Source organism: Anabrus simplex, chromosome 4 (genome assembly GCF_040414725.1).
Source record: "Anabrus simplex isolate iqAnaSimp1 chromosome 4, ASM4041472v1, whole genome shotgun sequence".
NCBI classification, from domain to species: Eukaryota; Metazoa; Arthropoda; class Insecta; order Orthoptera; family Tettigoniidae; genus Anabrus; species Anabrus simplex.
The window spans coordinates 335,142,271-335,169,902 of record NC_090268.1 but is presented as its reverse complement, the minus strand read 5'-3'; the positions used below and the strand labels follow the sequence as shown (position 1 = coordinate 335,169,902).

Genomic DNA, 27,632 nt, shown 5'->3' with positions numbered 1-27,632 from the left:
CTAGGCAGTTATTCTTGGCTTTCTAGATCTGGCATATAACCGCATAAGCAAGACTTAAGGTATACATCCTAAAATATAGGCTATGTCTAAATAGTAGGCCAATGTGAAATTCCGCTGGGTTTTGTCCTAGAATTTCAGATAATTTTTAAAATTTTTGTTTCATATGTACTGAGCTAGGTTTGCGTCACCTTAAATCCACGTTATAAGTTTTGATATGGAAATTATAGAGAGTTCCTGCAACATCACAGTATTAGATTCCCATTAATAACGTATATTTATGTGGTCATTTCTCTGCGCTCAGGGATATTTTATCAGCAACCAGGCGGAACACATTGGTAGGGGAAGTAGGTTCAGTTTGATCACGGCTCCCCCTTCACCCCAGAGATGAAAATAATAATAAAAAGAGAGCGCAAACCGAACCCCACACCTCATCATCCGGAGATCACATTGCGGTGAGACGAGGCGAAGCAGGAACAAGCCACCTTTCTCTCTTCCAGCTGTCGAGCAGCTGCCCAGGTACGGACCTGTCACCCCATCCGGAACACCCTGTACTACAGTATACCACCTGCCCCCACCCTTCCTCTCACTAGTCCACACAGACATGCTAGTACGTATACTCATAGATTCATACACATATGCCACAACTTTATAGAAAACTCGAGTTTCTCAGCCTTTTTCCGACTGAGTGTTGTTATCCAATTCTATTCAACAGCATACAAATTGAGATGGATAAATGTTTATTTCAGCCAGAAGTCAGTCTGGACCGATTTTGTGCTTACATCTTAATTTATCTGAAGGAGGCATAGCGTAGTTTAGAATAATGTTTTTAACAAAACCTAATTGTTTATATCCTGCGCCCATTATCGAGTGTTTAGTGATTCTTCTAGGACTAGCATCATTCTTTCGTTTATAATGATCTCTAGTAGTCCAACAGGAACTAAATTACTATGAAAGTTCTTCCAAACGCACACATCTTGAACTATTTTTGAAACGGGTTTAACTTTTACAAGCATTAAATTCCGTGAAGATATCTTCTAAAGTAATTATAATTATTAATAATATACTTTTTGAATTATGTTCCAACTTTTCCAGATAAATTCAAATAAGGATGTTGGAAGTCTCTGCTCCTTCAGAATTGTGCATAGGCAACCTACATAGCACTTCTGTTTAAGTAGTTACGTACCTCGCAGGCACGTGCGAGCAAAGTGGCCCAGCGTGGTTACTCAGCATTTAGTACTCGTGTTACCAGACTCGTTGCTCTAAGTGAATGTTGGCCGGGCCACCGCTGGAGACTACTTAGCTCCCTTGATTCTTTTCACTGATCTCTATCTCATGCAAGACACATATACATACTGTATGTATACTAGGTCTTGTGTCTTCACTCAATAACTCTGTTTGAGAAAGTACGTATCAATTTTCCCCGCCAGAGTCAATGTCTTTTAAGGATATAAGCATTCAGAAGTCACTGGTTCACATTTTAAATTTATGACATGGCATTGATAGCACTATCGTGCGCCCATCTTATTCATGTTTACTTCATCCTAAAACATGCTTCGGCATAGGCTAGAGTGCCAAAGGAGAATGTTTCGATTCTCACCATCCTGTGAATATTACCCTGCACTCACACTGGCATTTGAACTTCAAGTTCTAGAGAAAGGTCTATCTGGCACTGTCCTAAATTTTGCCAACACATCGAGTATTTTCGGCGACAAAAGTTTGGGAAAAGGCTAGGACTGAGAAGGTAGCGGCTGTGGCCTTAATTAAGGTACAGCCCCAGCCTGGCGTTAAAATGAGAAACCACCATCTTCCAAATGCAAGCTCACAGATAGGCGACCATAATCACTGAGCCAACTCGCTCGGTGCATTGTCCTAATTTGTCGTTAGTGTAATAGACTACAGTAAGTATTGAGTGAGGAGGTTGACATTTCTACGTCTGTTTTACGTCAGATAAACTGAAGACGATGTTCATTCCAGCTTAGCAACCCTAGAGGCTGCCTGATTCAGGTGGTAAAGGTGTGATGGGTTTACCCAGAAGGCCTGGGTTCGATTCCTCGTTATGAAGACGAAAATTGTAAGAAAGGAGATTCCCAATTCTGGAGGTGCTCATGGCATTGAGGTTCACCCCGCCCACACCAAAAATGAGTACTAGGTTAATCTCTGGGGATAAAACGAATGGGCGTAAAGCAGACACATGTACCCCGCGAAGTACTGAGGTTAAGGGGAGTGGAAATATTTACCTCCCACCCTTCCAAAGACCTTCATTGCCGCCATGGAGGTGACTAATTTTGTTTGTTAGTTTATATACAGGTGTAATTTTCAGTGTTATGAAGCAGTAACGAATTCTGTACCTGCATGCAACTTAAAAATACCATGCACCCATTCTATTCTGAATGACTGTTTATCATGTAAAATATGTAAATTCAAAAATACGTTTTATGTATATACCCTGATTGATTGTACCGTATGAAAATTAAAAATATGTTTTAAAAATTGTATCATTGAATTTCAGGCAATGAGATACCACACATAAAATAGGTACTGAAGTAATTTCCCCTCGCAGAATATACATTGTACCATTAATACAGATGCACGTTAATGTAGAATATTCAGTTTAATTCCACGACGAATTATTCTGTGCGACTGCAACCTCTCTCTCTCTCTCTCTCTCTTTCTCTCTGAACGACGTCTCTGAATCAGTTATGTGTGGTCATTCGGTCCTAATAAATATCATGAAGCTGCAGAGATTTAAAACTTCTGTCTTTTCAATGTGAAGTGTGGTATTATTATTCATAATTTCAACGGCTAAAATTTAGGCAGTTATTAATTGTGCTTCATTCACACAAAGAGTTGTGTACCAAAGTCCTAGGTTAAATTTGAAGGAAACGAAATTGCGTATTGCTTTTACTAAAAGATTCACAAACTGAAATCAAACCCATTCTCATCCTTTTTCACGTTCTGCTTTCTTTTCACAAGGGCTAGGAAACACTGCAGAATGACGTCATATTCACTGTAGCATTGCTGAATGCTCTGAAAGGAAAGCTTAATAATTTGGGTACCTTTATATTTTAACTGAAATACGATTATTTTCCATTGTTGAAGACTGTAGTGGACTTAATGCGATGGTAAGTCAAAAATTTAGTTTGTTAATTAGTTTTGCTGGTGGGAGAGAACAGATAGGTAAAGATAAAGTGTACTACTATATTTCAGCTCCATTCGTTTATTTTTAGACGTACTCATTCAAATTATTAAAGCATTTGTCACAATGTAAAATTAGTACACCTATTCCCTAACGATAAGCATAGGCATCTGTTCGGTACGTCGCTTCACTACTTCACCATTGTGTGTTTCCATGAAAGCTCAATTTTGATATTCTGAGTATAATTGAAGATATGAGTGCAATGACGAACAAAAACACTGTATCCCTGATTAAGAAATTAAGTTACCTTTACAAATTTGCCTGCTGCCATTTCTTGATGGATACAGTACGTTTGTATCCATCTCTTGGCACAGGCCAGAGTAAAGTGTAGCTTTCACCGAAGTCGCAGTCTCATCCATGGCTGTGACAATATGGAAGCTGCTGGGGTATGGGTGGTGCTGAGTAATGGCATTCAGAGCATGACTAGTGCATCTGAGTGTTATGAAAGGTGTTGTTCATAGGGTCAGTCGTGCTGCAATAGCACTTTCTGACCCAGTGAGGAAAGTAATGGGAAACTACCTCACTCCTCGTCTTGCCTAGTACGCCTCATTTTGGTGCTGCCATTGGTTTTTGCGGTTTCCTTATAACCGCATAACCTTTGGTGGTGCTATTTGAGGATCCAACCAGCCTCTGGGCTGATGACCTAACAGACACAGACATGTAATTAAAAACCACAATCCGACCCGAGATCGAAACCATGCTGCACCATTTTTGCACTTGTTGGACACTCGTTACTTCTGAACCAAAGGCTGTGACGATTACCATTCAGATAAGGAGCCAGAAACCCTTGCACATAACATGTTATATTTTAAAACGAACCCTGTTGTTATGTAGGAGCTAAACCATGGAGAAAAACGTCCATTCAATATCATCCAACGTGTCCAAACGGCAATAACTTACCTCTGGCGTATGTCAATACAATGCATTTAATTAACACATTGGCCAGAACATACTTGTGAGGCAAGTGGCTTATGTTATAGGTTTTATCCCTAGGTCGAATTCTAACGCTACAAAATTGAATCGTGTATTCAGATTAACACCGAAAAGAGCAAGAGATGTTGTTATGTTGTAATGTACTCATATATGGAAAACATGTAGAAACTGGGAGGAGAAGTAATTTATGTTTATAGGGAAACGTCAATGAAGGCTCGATTCATTTTCCTGTAGGCAAATGGTTGTAAATGTCTGGATGACAAATTGGTCGCTACAGCAGTATACAATGGACGGGCCACCGGTCACAGATAGTGTACATGCTTCGTCGACCGAGCCAACAAAAACTCTCTGTCCCCTCCTTTTTTCCCAATGGATAAAAAAAAAACCTTGTCAGTAACTCATGACTACTAACTACAACAGCATGGTTTAATGCAAAACTAACACACAATAGAGAAGACAAATTTTCCAATTGAAGGATCATTTCTAACTTAAAAATTACAGGAAGTAACTCACTACATGTCAGCGATATATTGGTATTGGAACGAAGATTGTTTAAATAGAGGTTATTATTATAAATAATAATAATAATAATAATAATAATAATAATAATAATAATAATACAACGGTTAGGCCCATTGCAGTGTCACCGGCCAGAGGTCTTAGTGTCTATTCGCTGCAGAATGTCTTACAATTAACAAGAAAAGTCTGTTCGTAAAACTGGAGGCCAATGAAAGAGAGAAAGAAAGAAAGAAAGGAAAAGGAAAGAAAACGATTTTGAGAAAACTCTTGGGCTATGTCTATGACAATGGTGAGTACAGAAGGCTACCAACGAGCCATACATCCATGTTGCGAAAATGCCTAGCTCCATCCGAAAATGAAATGGCATATGGCTGTTAGCGCTGGGAGTGTTCGAGGACAAGTTCGGCTCGCCAGGTGCAGGTCTTTTCATTTTCACTCCAGTAGGCGACCTGCGCGTCGTGATGAGGATGAAATGATGATGAAGACGACACATTCACCCAGCCCCCGTGCCAGAGAAATTAACCAATTATGGTTAAAACTCCCGAACTGCCAGGAATCGAACCCGGGACTCCTGTGACCAAAGGCCAGCACGCTAACCATTTAGCCACGGAGCCGGACAGCACCATCCGGAAAAGGAAAGTATTACCTTTTATGGACATGTGACGTGAAAGAGCCCACCAAGATTGGACATTCGGATCATAACCTACTTTTAGGAAAAGAAGACCGAAGAGGACTGGATCAATGAGCTGAATCTGTAACAACTAAGGATCATATATGCAATGATATGTTGGAGCGAGTCCCACTCAAAAAGAAACTTCAATCAGGCCAGGATTTCCAAGGAAAGCCAAAGTTAAAAAGAGGAAAGGTATGGTCCTGGCCTGAGAGAAGGCGTCACCTTCTAGCTGTCCTGCCCCTCCCGTTCGGGGCAGGGAATGGAAACCTTTCCTAGGTCCTAAGGTATCGACACAAGAGAGAATGGAACAACACCCTGAACGAATGTGAAAGTACAGGGAAAAATGTGAAAGCATGAATAATGAGACAGTTGAAGTGATGTGGTCCGTAGAAGGCCAACACGAGAGTAAAGTCTAATAATAATAATAATAATAATAATAATAATAATAATAATAATAATAATAATAATAATAATAATAATAATAATAATAACCTACTTCCTCTTCTACCGCATTTCCCACTCCCTGCTGGGGTTGTGGGTGCGACGTGTGTCGTACATGTGGATTCGGACCTGTTTTACTGCCAGATGTCCTTCCTTTTTAAATTTTTGTTTGCGGTTTTCTGTGACGGAAGCATGGGAAACGTCTAGATTTGGGACAGTAGTGGCCAGGATTTGCCTGGTGTGAAATGGGAAACCTCGGAAAACCACCTATCCTGTCGTCAACACTAAGCGAAGAGATATATCGTCGCTGTCGGGACAAAATCTCCTATGTGAAATATTTTATCATAGAACTTTGGCCGGTAAGGTTCTGTCATCTAAGGTGCAATATTGTGTGAGTGTTGTCAAAGCATTATCGCTCTTCATAATGTGTGTGTTGCGGGTCGGTATATCTCCAAAAATATTATCACATAGGAGGTTTTGTCCCGGCAACGATATTCACTATTGCGTATTTCTATGGTATTTGAAAGAGTAGTTATTGTAAATAGATGAATAGGCGTGAATTGAGAAGAATTAGATGTTGTTAAAATACCCGATTAGGCATCTAACCTAGAACCCTCTAAACTGACAGCTGCAGCACTGACCTTTCAGCCAGGAATCCGGATAATAATAATAATAATAATAATAATAATAATAATAATAATAATAATAATAATAATAATAATAATGTTATTGGCACTAACCATTTCAACTACTTTTACATTTTTAAAATCTAAGGTTCGAAAAATTTTGTCCCACAATGGCCCTTTCATATGTCGGTAAATATATGGACAAAAGGTTGGTAAATTTTGAGCACCTTTAAACACCATCGAACTCAGCCGGCAGCGAACCCCCAAAATTGTGCCCACTCTACCATTTGAGTCACTAAACCCTGCCATTCTACAGTAAATATAGTATATCGTCGCTGCCGGGACGAAACCTCCTATGTGAAATATTTTATCTTAGAACTTTGGTCGGTAAGGTTCTGTCATCTAAGGTGCAATATTGTGTGAATAATGTCAAGGCATTCTCGCTCTTCATTATGTATGTGCTGCGGGTCAGTATATCTCCAAAAATATCATCACATAGGAGGTTTTGTCCCGGCAACTACGATATGTGACGGTTAACTTGGTATATTGAACAACTCTTCAGTTTTGAAGTGGCGTGTAGCCAACTATATTACTCACTGGTTTATAACCAAGGTGACCCTGGTTCGAATCCCGGCCAATGCAAGTGAGTTACTTTAAAATTAAAGTCACATCCTTGTGGGCGGATTTCACGTATAAACGGGAGTCACAGGGCTATAATTCGGATATCAACCATCACGTAAAAGAACTACAAGCTTTGGTTACATCTACAACCGTTTAAGTTTTACCCGATGTTTTCTTAACATTTGGTAATATTTGAAACAGTGAAATCTTTAATAAAATCCATAACTCAATACTGACCTTGAGTTTTTCTGGTCTTAAATGATCGTTTTTATTGTTTACTGAGGCAATAAATCATTTGAGATGCTATGGCCAAGTCGTAGAATTTAACCTGCCGTGGCCTTCTAGCTAAGCACTTCAAAAGAACGGAAGAAGTACGCAAGGGGAAACTGAATTTTTCCAGCGTCTACAAAGAAATAGTGGCTCTTATATTAGCCACGACAGCAAAAGTATGTGAACTCTTTCCTTTTATGCTGGTATTGGAAGAGGCATATCAATAATTCATGAATTGTACACCACAAAAATATGTTCCCTTAGGCTCCTCCAATGCGGAACGAACGTATAGGGAGGAACTGAGGACTGCTTTATCGTCCAGGACACGTTCTCAAACTCAGAAAGTGTGTGTATTATACGAAGTTATAGCAGCACGCTTAATTCTTCATTCTTTCAATACGAATACGCTTTTATAAATATTGTTACGTTGATCAGAATTCGCCGTGTGTTGCTGATTCCATTAATGATTATGATACTCAGCGAAGTGGAACAGACTTCTGCTTGACTTATATTTGTACATGTAGCTATTATATTATGGGATATTTACGAATACAAAGAAGATTGGTTTATTTTAAATTGGTGGACAATTTAAAGAGGATTCCCAAAACGATCGCTCATTCATGATACAAACCTAGCCCTAATTAATTACAGATGTCAATCTGAGTAACTCACACGGTAGAGCACTGGTTTTTCAAGTCCAAGGTTCGATACTAGCTTAATCCAGTAGAGGAGGTGCTCAAGTACACCGGACTCTTATCGCGAGATTTACCAACAACTAAAAGAAATTTAACAGCACTAAATTTTGGCACCGTGATTTTTCCAAAAACTGTAAAACCATAAGTGGGAGGTAACAACTAAATCACATTTTATTAATAATGGATAATAAATACAATCGATGTCCGTATCGTCAGGATTGAAGCCTCCGGTTCAGACGAACCTGCGTTCGGTTACCGCCCGGTTGGGTTGCTTAAGTGCAGCCTGGTTGATTCGCCTGACTCGCTGACTGAGATGTCCATCCAGTAGTGGATTAATGCGCCTCTCCACACAGGCTAGGCGTTAGAAAGGGCAACCGGCCGCAAAATATGGAAGGTCTACATGTGCGGCACAGTTCTCACACAACTGCGATTATGCGATAAAACTACCTTTCTTGTTTTAATTCCACCACATTTCCCAAGCGGGATGGTGGGATCATTCCCCATTTGGAGCCATTTTTGATACTTTCCCTTTACGTTTGGAAGCTGCCCTTACTTGATTAATCCCCCAAAATGTTTGCTTCTTCCTATCTTTGGACACACTTGTTCCTAGGCATTCCCTCGATTTTTCAACTCCTGTATAGCCACTCTTTTCTCCTTCTGTGTCCTGAATATGCTTACCGTCTATTACTGTATTAGGAGCTTTCCACTTATTATTTCTCTGCATTTCTGTCGAATTTCTTCGCCCTGAAAATTACTTCATGATATTTTGTTAATATTTCCCGCTTTTAAAGAATAGAATTTTCCCCCTGCGTCAGTATTTCCATTAGAAAAAATCCTGGCTTTCCAATTATTGAATCCACACAATTTTCTAGGAAATACGTCTGAAAAACCCAGCTCTCTCTTTCGAATAGCTGACGAACACCACTGACTGACTTTATACTTTTATTCAATCCACTTAGCTCAGAGCACCTAGTTCGACTGACAGAAGGTACAAGATACGAGATTCATGTAGCGTCTTGTAATTAGTGTCAAGTCCAGATAAAGTAACCAGTAATTTATTTCATTCTTTCAGTGTAAGGATTTAATGACTTCTTTTAGACTGCACCTCAATCAATCAATCAATCAATCAATCAATCAATCAATCAATCAATCAATCAATCAATCAATCAATCAATCAATCAATCAATCAATCAATCAATCAATCAATCAATCAATCAATCAATCAATCAATCAATCAATCAATCAATCAATCAATCAATCAATCAATCACCACTGATCCTCATTTAGTGCTGTCACCCAGATGGCAGATTTCCGACCAAAAATTTATTTTCTGAAACGATTTCAAGGAAGTAGGAATTGTATCGATAATCTCCCTTGCAAATTATTCCAATTCCTACTTCCCTTTTCTGTAAACGAATATTTGCCCCAATGCTTTCTCTAGAATTCCAGCTTATTAATATATAACGATCTTTTCTAATTTAAAAAATCTATTCAAGTTTATTGGTCTACTAATGCTATTCCACGCCATCTCTCCCGTGACAGCTCGGATCATACCGCTTACGTATTCCAGCAGCTAACCGAAGGTTTGCAACATTTTCGTAGTACACCGAATAAATCGTTCTATTTATGCTAAAATACAAGGTAATTATTGCGATTCACTGTGTTTCATTTGATATCATGTTATTAAAATACAGACAAAATGTAATTTATAAAATTTTATTTTGCAAATAATGATGTAAACCAGCTCAAGATGATTTTATATTTTGACATTTTCTTTCATATTTTCGTTCAGTTTACGAATTGATTTAATATTTTGGCAAACGTTTCTTCAAATTCAGCCTTCATAAATTAGGCCTAATAAGTATTTACGTGAATAACAACTATCTGTTCCCTATTTAATGATCATCCACTTTAAATGCTAGAAGTTTCACTTGACATAGTTATACATAATATACATTTTCTCAACATATCGTTCTATGTACTTCCAAACGTAGTGAACTTAGGCTTATGTTATTCTTTCCGACAAGGAAGCTTTTTTTTATTTCTGCCGGAGTCGCAGTGTTTGGAAAACGAAGGATTACGTCAGTGGGAATGAGAGGGATAAACAAACTGTGCCACTAAGCTGTTGTGGTATAGACGAAGAGGGGGAGTAGGCTCGAGTTCTCCGATATCCACGTTTCAGGATCACGAAGAGAGATACGTCCAGTGCATACAAGAGTGTACATTTCATTCGGCAGTAAAGGAATAATAATAATAATAATAATAATAATAATAATAATAATAATAATAATAATAATATGCTTACAAGCATGTTCCTTCTCCATCCTTATACCTTCAGCTTACTGTTATTTTACTCGGTTGATCGGTGGTAGAGAGTCTAACTCATGATTTACCGTTCGTGGGTTCGATTCCACCTGAAGTGGTCGATTTTTGAAAGGCGGTCAAAGATATTGGCCGGCCCCGTGGTATAAGAGTAGCGTGCCTGCATCCTACTCGGAGGCCCCGGACTCGATTCCCGGCCAGGTCAGGGACTTTTACCTGGACTTGAGGGCTGGTTCGAGGTCCACTCAGCCTACGTGATAAAAATGGAAAAGCTATCTGACTGTGAGATAGCGGCCCCGGTCTAGAAAGCCAAGAATAACGGCCGAGAGGGTTCGTCGTGCTTACCACACGACACCTCGTAACCTGCAGGCCTTCGGGCTGAGCAGCGGTCACTTGGTTGGTCAAGGCCCTTCAAGAGCTGTAGTGCCATGGGGTTTGGTTTGGTTTTCTTTGGTTTGGTCAAAGATATTGACTCTACATAATCATTGTTGTTGCGATGTTGGCGAGATCTCTAGTGGTGCTCTCCGTGTCATCCTACGAAATAAACTCAGTCACGGAAACCATCCAGAAGATTTCCGCTTTCGTTGTTAGACATGAGCACAAACTCAATGCCAAAACTAATAGGTAGGCTGCCTTGGCTGAAGCCCTTCAGATCATTTACAGTTTGATATCAAAGGCCATACGATTATTACTATTGTTATCATTATTATTATTAGCCTGTAATTTTGAGCTAATAATAACGTTTCATGGGCTCGTCTACAAAAATGATCAATACCTTGACTTGTACAATTTATTTTCTTCGCTAAAGGTATTATATGGTACATTTTTACCGCTGCACATACCTCGAAATTCCATGATCGTCCTTCTCGAAGTGTAGTTTAGATCCTATCCTACTGTAAAATATTCCCTACTCTGGATGTTCAAGTTCTTAAGTTATTATTATTATTATTATTATTATTATTATTATTATTATTATTATTATTATTATTATTATTATTATTATTATGACAGGAGAACAATACGTTAATAATAACAACAACAATATTAAAAATATGCCAGTGTCGCAACCGTACATAAGGATCTTGGCCAGCCAAGAATACTGACGAATATGGCCCAGCCAGTTGGCCTGCTGATACCAGGACGCCACGTGATCAGTGTTTCAATAACCCTAGTATCACGGAAAGTATTTCTTTACCAGATTCTCTGCCTCTCGTATCAACTGCTCAGTTGGGCTCACAAGGCTGAGTGAACCACTTTCCAGCCTAGAGTTAGAATCCCTGACTGGAAATGAACCAGGGACCACCGGGTAAGAGTAGGCAGGCTATTCCTACATCAATGGACTGAAATAATAATAATAATAATAATAATAATAATAATAATAATAATAATAATAATAATAATACCGTGGTTGCTGGATACGTGGTGTTGGTAGTGAGCTCTTAACCTGCTCTCGAAAGATGGGTTCGAATGTTTTAACTACAATAAAATTACGGATTGTAACTTTCTGTAAAGGCCACGGTGAATTATTTTCCAGTTGCACTTTTATTACTTACCATGACTAGATTACTGCACCGGAAAGATAAACCAATCCCTTATCTGTATTTTATTCTGAATCAAAATTAAAAGTATGATTCCTGGAAATTTAAGATTAAATTATATCACTCCTTTCAAATATATCCAACACATATCTTAACATTTACATGAAGCCAAACCGATAACTAAATAAACGGAAACATGATTGAATTTCTTGTGGTGAATACCATAACCTATTCTATACGCTTTTATGATTATAAGCGAAGCTAATCCTCCTACATCTTACAGCCTACAACCTCAAATTTAGTGCACGAAATAGCTTGTCGGGAAAAGTGATTGCCTTAGCAACACGAGTGAACAGAAAACAAGGCAGATAGCACGTTTTGACGTATAAATAGGCATGCTAACAGAAAACACCATCCTCTTAAGAAATATGGATCATTTTCTGCATGATGACTAACGATTCTATCGCACTTCACTTACATGAACACTCATATGTCTTAATTAGCGCAAGGATAATATATGCAAATAAATTCCTATCTGGAACAATCGCTCACTCCGTAAAGTCTACTTGTTATTCACTAAAGGGGACACACTGCTATTAATTTTGATGTCTTGCTGAAATGAATGATAGGTCCATACCCTTTAAAAATGTAGCTGTTGTTCCACCAGGACCCATTTTTCTTTCACGCCATCGTTTCGGAATTCATGGGTTCAGCAAAATTGCAGACAATTATTTTTCAATTTTTTCATTTGGAAATATCACCTTTTACTAGGCTATTCTTATGTTCTTGATATAGGACAAAGTAAATTGGCTTCATAATTAAATAAATTATGAGTATATTTCACACGCAATGCAGTTCTTTCTCGAATCGAGATTGGTTGTTGATGTGTACATACAAAAATTTGCTTTAAATTTCATAGTGATGTGGTGATCATAAGACTGCAGGTGTATTACGCACTTTCTGTCTTGTTTCTTGTCTGACTTTCCTGGTAAGTGGGCTTACATTGTAATCCATATTTCCTTCCGTTGACATTCCCCTTTACCCTGCTTCATTCTTCAAGGAATCGGAATTCTACTTCGTTTTCTGTATCTACAATAAAGGTTATAACCATGACGTTAATGCTCGTTAAGATGTGTCAGTTATACAAGTGTAGTACTTAAAATTCATTCTGTTTCCAAATTTGTATGGTTTAGACAGAAAACTGATTTTTCTAAAGCTATACCGTGTCATTAAAGTAATATCTTGCAAATTTCAATCAATACTCGCTTAGTATTTCGTCGTTGCCGGGACAAAACCTCCTACGTGATAATATTTCGGGAGTTGTACTGACCCGCAACACATACATTATGAAGAGCGAGAATGCCTTGATACTATTCACGCAATATTGCACCTTAGATGACAGAACCTTACCGGCCAACGTTCTAATCTAAAATATTTCACATAGGAGGTTTTGTCCCGGCAGTGACGATTTGCAGTTTTCAACACAATAGTAAGGGAATATTACGAATTATTTTATATAAACCATACCTGTAACATATTATTTCTCTGTATCTATGAATGCATGTTACTAAAATATTTCAGAATCTGGTTACTGAGAATACAAATCCAAATGAAAATATCCAAAGGAGGCCCAGGGTTCAATCTTCGGTTAGTTCAGGATATTTTCTGTAGAGTGTTGATTGAATTTATTTCTTCGATGTTGAAGTGCACTCGGGCATGAGGTGCTGAGACGATGGAACAAAAACCGCTTGAAGACTTTCTAACGAGATTACGTAGTGAGTACGTAGTGAAGTCGTTATCATTGAGTGTCACTTTAATTTAAAAAGCTACACAATTAAATGCGTTATAATAACCAGTCTTATGGTGTTTTTTCGAGTTCAGGAATTCCAATTCTGGACTGAGGACTAGAACGAGGATCACTCAGCCTCGTGAAAACATGTGTGAAGCTGCTTGATACGAGAGGCTGTGAACCCGGCCGTGACAGCCAAGCAATACAGCAGTGGATACTACTTACCACTCAAATATCTACGGGCCATTTGACTGGACAGCCGTAGTCTTAGGAAGGCGATATTTATAATGAGGTGTATGTGCACAAGCTTTTCGAATAGGTCTATCATACTGTGTAATAGATTACCAACACACTATTCAGATATTTTTTAATTTATTTATTTATTTATTTATTTATTTATTTATTTATTTATTTATTTATTTATTTTTGTGTTGACTCATTTTAGAAACAACTGGTTATGGACTCGTTTATTGGTAACATGAAATAAGCTACCGGGAATATCTAATATTTACAGTAAATTAAAAAGCAGCTGATTAACAGTTGTTAGTGTATTACTCTGCTTTCGAAATACAAATAATAATTTATTGAATTAATAATATTAGAACTTAGTGGTTGTATCTGCTGCAAGGAACATACTTTTCATCATATTTTATATAGAAGAGTGTCTGTTTCTTGCCATATTGCACTAAAATGTGAATAATATTCGCGTCAAATGTCGGTAATGTTACTCAAAAGAACTTCAGGAGGAATGTAGAAACATTGTGATCTTAAGGAACATTATATATTTTGTTCACCATTAAACTGGAAGATGAGGGTTAAAGATAAATATAGCTAGCATATCTGATGAACTAACAGTCCACGTTTCTTTAATTAGAGCACCTTCTCATCATTAAGATTGATGTGGCGCTAATGAAGCGCTCTTGCCGGTATTTGCTGAGCTGTTGGAAGGAGCTAATAACCGCCATTCATTTACCTCTGTAAATAATTAGTGAAGCAATATATTGAATGGAGACGGATAATGAGATAAATCTATAAGCAGTAGTTCGCCTTTCAGAGTACGAGGGTATACCCAGAAAAAACTGAATTATAAATACTTGTGTTCTCTAGTGTAGTGTATTGTAAGAGGAAGGAGAACATGCAAGAATTAAAGAAAATTGATGAAATCTTTATGAAAGGGAAATGAAATGCTCAGGAAATAGGTAGGTAGGTAGCTGCTTTCGAAAATGGTCCTGAACTTATCACTACTGCTAAGTTACTTAACAGAGAATGAAAGGCATGAGGAAAAACAGCAAAACTATGTAATATTATAAGATAAATATGGAAAAAGACATAAAAAGAGGATGAAAACAGAGAAAATTCGTGTAGTTAGTAGAAAGAATATGCATGTGGAGTTATCCCAGAATCTATGACGTTGTTAAAGTCTAGGCAGTACCTCAAATGTTAAGTTTATAGCCTATAGTCTAATGTACTGTATCAGTAAATGATAGTAAAATCATGTGTTGTGATTGTCCGACTCGTTGGCTGAATGGTCAGCGTACTGGCCTTCGGTTCAGAGGGTCCCTGGTTCGATTCCCACCCGGGTCGGGGATTTTAACCTCGTTGGTTAATACCAATGGCTCGGGGGCTGGGTGTTTGTGCTATCCTCAACATCCCTACAACTCACACACCACACATAACACTATCCTTCACCACAGTAACACGCAGTAACATGGCAGATGCCGCCCACCCTCATCGGAGGGTCTGCTTTGCAACGGCTGCACTCGCCTAGAAATAGCCACACGAAATTATTACATTATGCCTTGTGATAGTTTATTATAATTTGGAACAAGTTTTGGTATATTTTTATTAGTAACAACACTAATTGTACATGATTGCGATGATTTCTGTCAGAGGATATGCTCTTTCTCGTTTGGTGGCCATCCGTGGCTGGGGAGGTGGATATCTGTTCACTGTCTTCGTCCATTCATATGTAGTAGGATTAAACAAGAGGAGACATGGTTGACTCTATAACATCGTTAAGGTCTAGAAAATGTCTCAGAAGGCTATGATCGTAACCATGCTGTACGTTTTTAAGTATTGTATATTGTAGAAAAAACTAACTGCATGTATATCACGATTAAAATAAATGAATAGTCTTTTGGTGGTCGTTCGTGGCTATGAGATACGAGTATTATATTCATTCATATATACTAAAGCTACTTCAAATTTGATGTCGCCTTTTCGATAAACAAAGCTTAAATGAATTAAACTTGAAAATTTGAAGCATTCCTAGGAGTTTATTCACTGGCAGGTTGTTTTCTTCCAAATTTTAAACCATAATTATGTTCTCTCGCGTTAATTTGTGCCGGGATGAGTGGCTCAGATAGTTGAGGCACTGGCCTCTGACCCCAACTTGGAGGTTTCGATCCTGGCTCAATCCGGTGGTGTTTGAAGGTGCTCAAATACGTCAGCCTCGTTTCGAAAGTTTACTGGCACGTGAAAAAACACCTGCGGGGCTAAATTCCGGCACGTTAAGCCAATAATAATAAATAATTACTTTTGTTCGTTTTTTCTGGTGGTATCACGGATGAGATTTGCGCCGCACGTATTAACCAGGTCCAGTTGAATGGGGATGCCCTTCCTGACGCCAAACATATCGTGGTTGCACCTCGAAATATCGTCATGTGACAATGTTGAGGGGAGAAATACTGACCCTCAGCAAATGTAACACTTAGAAAAAAAATGTTTGAATTAGTTCATGCAAAAATGAAACTTAGCGGACAGAACCTTTCTAGTCAGAGTTCTAAGCGGACATATTATTACATGAGGGTTTTCCTAGGCGCAACGACATTATGTGGAATCATTTATTGAGTTATTAGACTACGTGTTACGCTGATGACCGAAAGTGCGGTGTGTTGTGTCCGCCTGAAGAGGTTGCAATAAGACAGACAAAACAGTCCGCCTCAAAGCCACAGAAATTATCTAGAAGAGGTTAAACCGCTGGCATGGCCGGGGATAGCAACTGGAACTTTCTGAACCTAAGTCCCATGGGCTGACCATTCAGCAAAGAAGCTGGGCATTTTTATTCTTTCACTAATCAATCAATCAATCAATCAATCAATCAATCAATCAATCAATCAATCAATCAATCAATCAATCAATCAATCAATCAATCAATCAATCAATCAATCAATCAATCAATCAATCAATCAATCAATCAAAATTTATTGTAAAAAATATCGTCGTTGGAGAAACAAAACCTCGTATGTCACAATGCTCATTCTATCCACTAACTCTCTCATAACACATCTCCTCTGGGGTAATCACTGTGTCGAAGGAATCCTGTTCCCGTCCTCAGTTCAGGATTAAAAATCGTTGGACGAGCTGCGAATAGAACCATAGGACTCTTGGTAAGAATCAAAATAAATTTTATCTCAATAATAATAATAATAATAATAATAATAATAATAATAATAATAATAATAATAATAATAATAATACCGGGCGAGTTGGCCGTGCGATTAGGGGTGCGTGGCTGTGAGCTTGCATCCGGGAGATAGTGTGTTCGAATCCCACTGTCCGCATCCCTGAGTATGGTTTTCCGTCATTTCCCGTTTACACACCAGGCTGGGACTGTACCCTAATTAAGGCCAAGGCTGCTTCCCTCCAACTCCTAGGCCTTTCCTGTCTCATCGTCACCGTAAGACCTATCTGTGTCGGTGCGACTTAAACCCACTAGCAAGAAAACAAAATAATAATAATAATAATAATAATAATAATAATAATAATAATAATAATAATAATAATAATAATATTTTAAAATGATTCAGGATAGAACTTTCGAAATTTGGGCCATTTCATTCCGAAGGATTTTTACTTAAGCTATTTAAGGAATCTGATCGTCTTTCTTGCATCAAAAATAATTTTACTTTACCCTCAGCCCTGTGTAATACCTTAAACGACCATGTGAAAGAATAGTGAAAATTCCAAATATTTCACTAGAACAAAGTGCTTCATGTTATTCTGTTCTCACACGAACATTTTAAAACAGGATATCTACATGCCAAAGTGATGTTAAGTACACAACAAGAAGTGGCCAAACACTCACCGGAGGGAACCGAATCCTTAGTCTTTAGGTTTCGCGCCCGATTTTTTACTATAGAGCTACAGAGATATTTTAATTCTGTTCTTTTTGCTCTCGATATCCAATGCATTTAATATGAATATGTTATAATATTTCGACGATAGTTTCGACATCTGGTATCACAGCCCACAGCGAATGTTGTATTCTTATGCGAATAATATTTCCACTAAGTATCACTCTGGTGAAAGGAAACCGCAACCAGAGTATTTATTTCAGGAATGTCTGAAAGGGGTATACCGCCTATGTTAAATTCTTCAATTTCATATCAGTTTTCTCTGGAACTATTCAATGTAATGTAAGGAAAATGTTACAGGTTATGTAAACATATCTTGTACGCCCACCAATCTAATCTCTTACTAACATCTTTAGTACTAGGCAAAATAGTAGATTTAAAGCATAAAATATCATTTTTTCAGTAACGAATTGTATTTATGGTGACATTAATTTCGCTACCTATACCACTGTATATACATTTAAAGTTAATTTAGAACTGAGAAAATGAGAACTCTTACAAGAAAATGTAGCTTTTTTTTCAGAAATCGCAGTCAAATTACTGTTGTTTGCAAATCGTAAATACTTCCATGCGTTTTCACCAAGTTGAACGCCAAACAGGAAATTACGACGTAGTAACTAATACCGCCAACCTACCCAAAGCTATGTTCCCTGTAATTCAAAACAAACCACATACTTCTAAATACTACCTGAGATTTTGCATTCTAACTTAACAACGGCTCACGAATACCAAAAAATGTCTAGCTCATTAACAAATTATTAAAAATATCTATAGTAAGTAAGAATTAATGGAACATACCATGCACCAAATTAAGTGGACAATTCCAAGCAGTAATATGTCATAAAATAAAATAAACCGTATTTCTTCAGTGCCAACTTTCATCCTCCCCGTGCACATAAAAATTTGTTATATCTCCATAATTCATTAAACTATATCGATCTAAGTGGATAGAGAGTATGATGGCAAGTTTGGAAACGCAATCAGTAATTATCGAATCAAAACTGTAGTAGTTATAAAACTCAATCGTGCACATTCATAAATGTGAATTCCATTCGTAATAATAATAATAATAATAATAATAATAATAATAATAATAATAATAATAATAATATTGGTAATAGTAATCATCATCACCGTCATCATTATATAAATTCCATGTGTTTAACATTCCTTATACTGCTGTAGGTCTTAAGAATGTCTGTGGTGCCAAATTATTGCCATAAAAAGGAGATTTTTACACGTCTATAGCAGTATCGATACTGGTCTGTAGCATTTAAAAACTTTCAAATACCAACCGACTGGAGTAAGATTCGAACGTGCTACCTTGTATAAAAGAGTTCAATGCCGAACTGTCCGGCTCCATGGCTAAATTGTTAGCGAGCTGGCCTTTGGTCACAGGGGTCCCGGGTTCGATTCCAGCAGGGTTGGGAATTTTAACCATAAAATTGGTTAATTTCGCTGGCACCGGGGCTGGGTGTATGTATCGTCTTCATCATCATTTCATCCTCATCACGATACGCAGGTTTCCTACAGGAGTCATATAAAAAGACCTGGATCTGGCGAGTCAAACTTGTCCTCGGACACTCCCGGCGCTAAAATCCATACGACAATTCAAATGCCGAACTAACTACAGTCGGAATTTGCTCGAGTTAATTTTAATTGAGAAATTATTAGATTTCCGTTCAACTATGAAGGTTTAAAATTCATCTTGTAACTTATTTTCGTAGGTTTGTGAAGGAAGAAAACGCGTTTTTTATTAGGTTGATCACTGCTGGAATCTGGTTTTAAACTTACAATATATAAACCAGTTACTCGTTTGTCCAATAAATTTAACATATAAATGTCCGGCTCCATGGCGTAATGGTTAGCGTGCTGGCCTTTTGGTGGCAGAAGTCCCGGGTTCGATTCCCAGCAAGGTCGGTGATTTTAACCATCATTGGTTAATTCTGCTGGCACGGGACTGAGTGTATGTGTCGTCTACATAATCATCACGATGCGCAGGTTTCCTACGGGTATCAAATACTCCCAGCACTAAAAGCCATACGCCATTTCATTTACCATAGCCTATGAATAACTCTACCAAGATGAGGCACTGATATTTCTATACCTACGACATGCATAGGCCTGCACTGAACTAGAACATGGAGGAATTACAAACGGTAGATACCGAACAGAACGTAAAACAATAACATTAATACTAATCATTAATGCTTGATAAGGAAGAGAAGAATGAACACATAATGTATTAAATGTGGTAAATGTTATCACTTCATGACACAAATTTTCGTATTAGTGTGTTTTTTAGAAACTATATCCAAGTAATTATAAAATGTGATCAAAAACTGGGGAATGAAAAACGCGCAGTCTTTTTTGTAAGTCAGAAACGTTTCTTTTAAAAATCTAAACAGTCTTTTATTGATGACTTACTTAGCCTATGAATTATTGATAATTATGAGTTCATTTATGACGCCTTCGTCTTAAAAGATATCGCCGTACGTTGTATGACGAAGAGGTGTTAAATATCGGCCTCTGCTATTTGGGCCATAACGTATCAATTCCTCTTCGTGTAAACAAGGGATCCTGTTGAATAACAAGTTGTTGTAAGGTGAGGTTGGCGGGATATTTACTGTTGAACTTCATTTATCTTTAACACGTGAGTCGCATCTTCATTGGTCGTGCCGTGAACTGCACGTAAGTGAGGCAGTCGAATGTAATGTGATTCTATCCCAGTGCCCACTTTAATATGAAAAGGACCAAAAACTAATAAATCCATGGCCCGTGACACTAAAATAAGAGGAGAACGAGTGTAGCGAGCGAGAGGGGTCCTAACGATCGCACCAGGGCCCGCCATTTTGTCGTGTGATGCGCGCGGAACATTCGGTTTCGGTATCCCCCTTCAGTGACGTCATAGCTGCAGTGGAACCATTTGAACCCCCCCGACCGAGGGAATGGGCACCCTCCCCCTCCCCACTCCCGCCCACACCCGGGTTGGCCGCATGCCCGAGGAATCTCTGCAGCAAGCAGTAGCTCGGGACAGCACTGCTGGATCCAGACGCACCATGGGAGCCGACGTCCGCCTCCACCTGCAGAACTTCAGCTACCTGCTCCATCACCTGGTAAGAGCGCTTAAGATGCAAGACCTTTTAGATGGTTGTACATTCTCTGGTGCACAGATCAGTTTCGGCTGGAAGAGAAATAAAACAAATTATTTCAAAAATATAATTACATTAAAAAATTAAATTTCTAAACACCAATTGGTCCAAAAATTCTGAATAATGTGTATCAAAATTTTTAGACAATATTTACCAAACAGAATTAATTTTTTTAAAGTTTCGAAAGTTTTATGAAAGTTATGAAACTTTCACTTAAAAACAATCCCTTGATAATTTTCATAAAAAATAATCATATAACATACAAATATTCTTGCGCGTTGCACATTAACTTGAAAGATCCCATAATTATCAGATTTTGTCCATCAAATTGTTTCGAGGGCGCTGCTGTAGACTACCGATTATCGTGCAGCACTGGTTAGTTGTAAACTCCGTGTACTCAGAGCATAAATTATTCCATTAAGGAAAGCGCTTGTAGAAGCGTCAAGGGGTGTCCACAAAGAGCAATACAGTACGATGACAAGACGTTGGAATTCTTGGTATAACGAACTTACGTGACTTTTTGAGTAATTCAAACCATTTTTTAAGCTGAACTTGTTGTAAAACTGTATTAATAAACTCAAGATTAGTTTATACCTACACAAAGCGAAGTGACAATAATTTAGACGTTTACTGAAAAGGAAAGTATAAAACATCTACACTTTTCTTTAATAATCCCATTTTAATTGGCAAATACTGAATGTTCTCTATTTTTCTTGTATATCTACTGTAATTTAGTATTTTAAGCATATTTTAAAATCGTCTTTACAATTTTTCTGGAAGCATAGAATTATTATTATTATTATTATTATTATTATTATTATTATTATTATTATTATTATTATTATTATTATTATTATTATTATAGAGGAATAGTTGCTGTGTCTTACAATGAAATACCTCACTTTGTGGAATGTAATAACCTTCAGGCCTAATATCTGCATGTCCGTACATTCCATAAACTATGTTTAACGAAATGTTATCCAACTCCGTACACAAAGTCTGTATATATGACATAATATTTTTTAAGGTATTGTCCCATACAATGAATCACCTCACTTTGAGTAATTTAATACGTTTAGGCCTAACATTTGTATGTTCGTGCATCTTAGAAGTTCAGTTTTACTAAATTTTATCAACTCCGTACAGGTGGTTTCAAAATGGTTATAAATTATCCGGTGCACAGATCAGTTAAAGGTCAATAGTCTGTTTTTCATGGTATTCCTATATCAATAGGTTTCTTTTGAAAAATTCAGTACTGATAAAAATCGAGCCATCTATTTGAATGAAATTATCCAAACCCTATATGCCTTTATTTGATTATATTTTTCGATGACGTGAAAATTATAAATGGCTGTTACTGATTTTACAGCAACAAATATGTATAGGTCTCTCCCAGGATACATTACAGTGAGCATTCTGTAGTCTAGAGTAACTGCTAACTGTTTATTTAAATTGTTATATTAGATCCGGAATACTCGTTATGGTATTGTGACACATATGTTTAAACCGTATGTGTTTATTAACGATTCATTTATTTTTAGAAGTCCTTGATTTAAATTCAAATGAAACCGGCGGTATTCAAGAGTGTAATGTTACATTGTTGTTTTATTTATTACGGTACAATTAAAGACCATCTCATGCAGTTTATTTATATTATTCAGCGAAACATGTCTTATGTGAAGGAAAATGAATTAGGTTAATAAATAAACTTACAGTAATTTATTAGTTTTTGAAGTAGTCTACAGATAATAAACCTTGCAGCTTAAAGTAATTTATTAGCTTTTAGAATAATCTCCAAATAATAAGCCTTGCACTTCCAGGAAATGTTGATATGAATGTGAATAATATGAAATATGAATTACAGGCAAACTTCAATATATCTATTACACTGCTTTTGGTACGATAATACAATGAAGTTGTTGTAATTTTGAGTGAAGGAAACCAGTTCCACTCAATTTCAAAATTATCAATGAACATTAAAAACAGCCATTTTTAAACTTGTCGTTTATTTTCACGAAAGCTAAACTACTAAACAAACTGTTTTCTTACCTTCAAAGGCCAGTATTTGAATTTATGTAGCTCCAGTCACTGTGTTGATAACATGCTTAAAGATCCATAAATTCAAGTAGAGGTATAGGTTTGTGTTGCTAGTATTATGATTTCAAAAACCTCCCTTAGAGGCTTGAGTCTCATCATCATGTTCAGAGTTAGTATACTGTAAATACTCTCTTGAACTTTGGAGGAACGTCCCCATATTTGTAAGAAATATTTGGAAGTCGATTGAGGATATCCTGATAATTTATAAAATTAAAAAGCAAATTCTTAAAATTCTAAAGTATTCTCCTGTGAATTTAAGGGAAGTTGTTATTGGTAGTTAAATTCTAAGAGATAGAACTTATAATATTACAGACAGATATCGATCTCTATAAGTTGAAATGTTTAAAAATAAGTATATATATCATAAATAGCAGTGAATGCATATGGTGAAAATTTTTCCAGGTAATTACTTATTCTCATGCTTCTATTAAGTAATTAAAATTATTTATAGTTAAAATTAGATACGAAATTATTGTGTTTTAAAATTTAGTCATTTGATAGGTTTGCTCCTTCTTCTGTCAAAAAAGCAATCAGCTGTTTCTGCGATTGTGATTCTTGTTTGTGAAGTAAATTAAAGCATGGTCATTAGATCACCTTTGTTACTGAATATGTCTAATTTCCCTTCTTATGCACATGCCCTTGTTATATACGCAAAATTCCTTTAATTTGTAGGTGATTTTAAAGTTGAATTGGTCAATATAATATTGAAATCATACAACATCGGTACACTCTGTGTAATTTGAATCAGGGGCAAAGATCATCGAACATCTTGTGAGCAGGGATATAAATATGCAATCTTAGTTCCATGAACATCCTCTCCACATACGAATAACCGATTATCAATTGCGACAATGTATGTGAGTGATTTTGACTATGAAATTCTCAGGGGTATTTGGAGACTTACACAGTTTGTTTCTGTCCATAATTTTTGTCGTCTGCTTCTCCAGTACTTTTTCATTGTTCCTTTAAAAATTCCTAGAAAGTAATCCCTTGTATCCTTCTCCTGTGTTTGTTTATTATTCACCTCAGTGGGTTAACAGAACGATTTTAACAGTCATCTGCTTAGTGGGTCGTAAATTCGGTTCACGATCTTGGTGTCTTTTTCCTATGTGTTAGGGTACCATTCCGACAATCACTTGGATTCAGAATGAGAAATTGCCATGCAATAATTATTTTATAATGTTCAATAGGGGAATTTGAACACATTCCTCTACCCAGTTTTTTTTAAATTCACAATACAGTAGAACTTAAAGTCGAACCCTGACAAAAAAGTGGAGAAACTACTATGAGAATCTTTAAACGTTACAGAAAGTCTAGTTGTATCTTCCTTGTATGGTGTCAAGAAGAATGAGTCGTTTGTTTAGTGAAATATAGAAATCTTTCGTAACCATATAAACTGACGATGAATATTCAAAGGCAGGGCGAATAAATATATTTTCAACCTTTTTGTCAATTAGAAACGTCCATAAAATTCCATTGCAATTCATATAAATGTTTACTTGTTTTGACTGTGCGTGTGTTCATCAATTAAAATAAACGCCGGTGACAAAATGTCAAACTGTACACCTAGCGAGCCATGAGAGAAGCATTGTTGTTTTAATGCATAGTTCAAATTGTTTACAATTATTCCCATTTCCTTGACTAGCAATGTTTCAGAATAAACCATGTTCAACCAAAAATTACAAAGCAAATTGGGATCGACATAAAATATATTCATGGAATAGGGTGATAGTCATATGAATACAAAAATAAAGAAATAACATAAATTAACCAATCAGTATGGTCAGTAAACTTCACAGGTCTGATATTTCCATTGTTTTATTTTTTAAAATAAAATTGCAAGTACATTACAGCGAAGGATTGTTACTTTTTTGTTATATTCCATCCATTTCAAATTATCAGGTCATCACGAAAATAAGTTGGAGAAATAATGCTTAAATATAATTATATAATAATGGTTTCCATATACTTACAGATTACAAAATAATACTTAGTTCCAAACCTTTTGTCACACCTGGAAGTAATTAGTTCCCCATTCAATTTCCAGGCCAGAAATGGAAATAGAAATATGAATTAAGACGTGAAAAACAGAGAAACTGCAAAGATTCTAGATTACAAGTCATCTTCTTTAAGCATACGTATTATTATTATTATTATTATTATTATTATTATTATTATTATTATTATTATTGTTATTATTTGGGAGAAATCCAAGTGGCAACCGATACTCTCAGGAGTACAGAAACGAAACTAAAAGATGAATGCATAAATTATATGACCACAACATGTACAGTAAAATCTTACCTACATGAAAACAAAATCTTACAAGAAATTGTGTTAAACGAAGACATTTGAAGGTAGCGAATGCTGTAGATAAACAAGTAAATTCACTAAAACAAGAAGAGAAAATATGCAGGAAAATTGAAAATTACTTACGAGTTATATAACAAAATATTTACAAGCAATCGCAAAAAGAAAAAAAATCCTTCTTCTTCTACTTATTTTATTCTTTTCCTTCTTCTCCTCCTTCTTCATTATTCTATATCAGGTACATGTACACTTGGACACACTATAAAGCTGTTCAGTTTTTCGAACACCTGTCCACTCCCTGAAGTTATGCAACCACGCTGTCGCTCGTTTGCCAGCACGACAATGACTGCTCATCCAATTTTGAAGGGTGACTTGCAACAGGTAATTTTTTTACCTGTCAACTTGCAACCGAAATAAAATATTCTCAGGCATTTCACGGATATTAAACGTTCTTGATATACAGCACCTATCAGTAGAAATTCACTGTTTGTAATATTATCAACCGAGGATATCCGGAGCATTCTACGATAAAACCACGTTTCGAATGTTTGTAGTGGACTAATGGTATAAAAATATAACAAAGCGTCGCTTAGAACTTTGGCCGGTAAGGTTCTGTCATCTAAGGTGCCATATTGTGTGAATATTGTCAAGGCATATTTGCTCTTCATAAAAGTATATATGTGTTGCGGGTCGGCATATCTCCAAAAATATAATCACGTAGGGGGTTTTGTCCCGGCAACAACGATACAAAATGATTCATCATATTTATAATACTGTATAACCATTCTTAGACGTACATTAGGAATCAAATTATCGTTATCCTAGAGAGGTGTGCTAGTATTAGATTGAGATGTATTTTAATGACAAAAGGATGTTCATAAATTATGTTATTTTTGTTCGGTAATTGAACCATCATGTTCATCTCCTCCGACAAACAATCAGCGTAGTGGCAATCCATTCGGTGTACCTTTGGTTCGATTCATGGCTGGGTAGGAATTTTTGCAATGTATAGTTAAAAACTCTAGGTAAGATACTGTATGATTGTGTTCTTCTTTTTGTTCGGTAATTGAACCATCATGTTCATCTCCTCCGACAAACGATCAGCGTAGTGGCAATCCATTCGGTGTGCCTTTGGTTCGATTCATGGCTGGGTAGGAATTTTTGCAATGTATAGTTAAAAACTCTAGGTAAGATACTGTATGATTGTGTTCTTAACATTCATCTTCATTTTCATACAACGCATCACCTACCTCTCACCGCAGAAACACGCAATAATGAATAAATCCATCCACATAGGTTTGGCTTGAAGAGTGATATCCGCCCATAAAAATGCTCCTTTTTTCTATTTGTTTTACGTCGCACCGGAACAGATAGGTCTTATGGCGACGATGGGATAGGAAAGGCTTAGGGATGGGAAGGAATTGGCCGTGCCCCCAATTAAGGTACAGCCCCACATTTGCCTGGTGTGAAAATGGGAAACCACGGTAAACCATCTTCGGGGATGCCATCAGTGGAGTTAGAACCCACCATCTCCCGGATGGCCAACGGCCAACTCGCCCGGCAAAAGTGGGTTGAATATACAACGAGTACTGACCCCAAGTCATTTTTAAAAAGGCCAGGAATAATGATAACTTAACGCTCATATTTTACAAATCACAGACAAACAAATCTTAGTTCGATATTATCGTCATTGCGCCTCGAAATACCGCTATGTGACAATGCTGAGGGGAGGAATACTTATCCGCAGTACGGGTATTACTTAGATCGAAAATTCGTTGATGCAGTTCATGCAGTACTGAATCTTAGATGAAAGGAACCTTCCTGGTCAGAGTTGTAAGATGAAATATTATCACATAGAAGTTTTTCTAAGCGTAACGACGATATTCATTATTTGTATCAAGAAGGTATCCATTGATTAGCATAAAATTATATAAAGTTTTCAGTAATGACATTTTCTTCAAAACAATGGAAACTTTACAAACAGTTAGACATAATTTTTGTTAGGAAGCCTGATTAGCTCAGTGTCTTCGCTACTGGCTTTCCACACAGAAGACTGAAATTCGAATCCCGGTCCATCCTGTGTTGAGTTTTTCATTTCAAAATTCAGTATCGAGCATTACATCCCCGTCGAAAACGAAAACAAAATACGAAAACGAAATACCTGGAATTAGTGTAAGGAAGTTGCAAAGATATGATTTGTGTTCTTAAAAGAACTTATACAGCCTAGAGTGAAATTTCACAAAGATCTGTACTCCGTATTTTCAGAGAAGTTCGTGAAACTATCTGAACAATATGTAACCACGATTTCTTACTT

General features: G+C 36.9%; 1 protein-coding gene across 1 annotated transcript in view; it reads left to right on the top strand.

Moving 5' to 3' along the window:
* The window catches only part of scrt (scratch), a 144,378-nt gene that overhangs the window by 61,165 nt on the left and 55,581 nt on the right, over positions 1-27,632 (top strand). Inside the window, 1 exon segment of the mRNA XM_067146528.2 lies at positions 11,543-11,563. Coding sequence (XP_067002629.1) covers positions 11,543-11,563 — 21 coding nt within the window.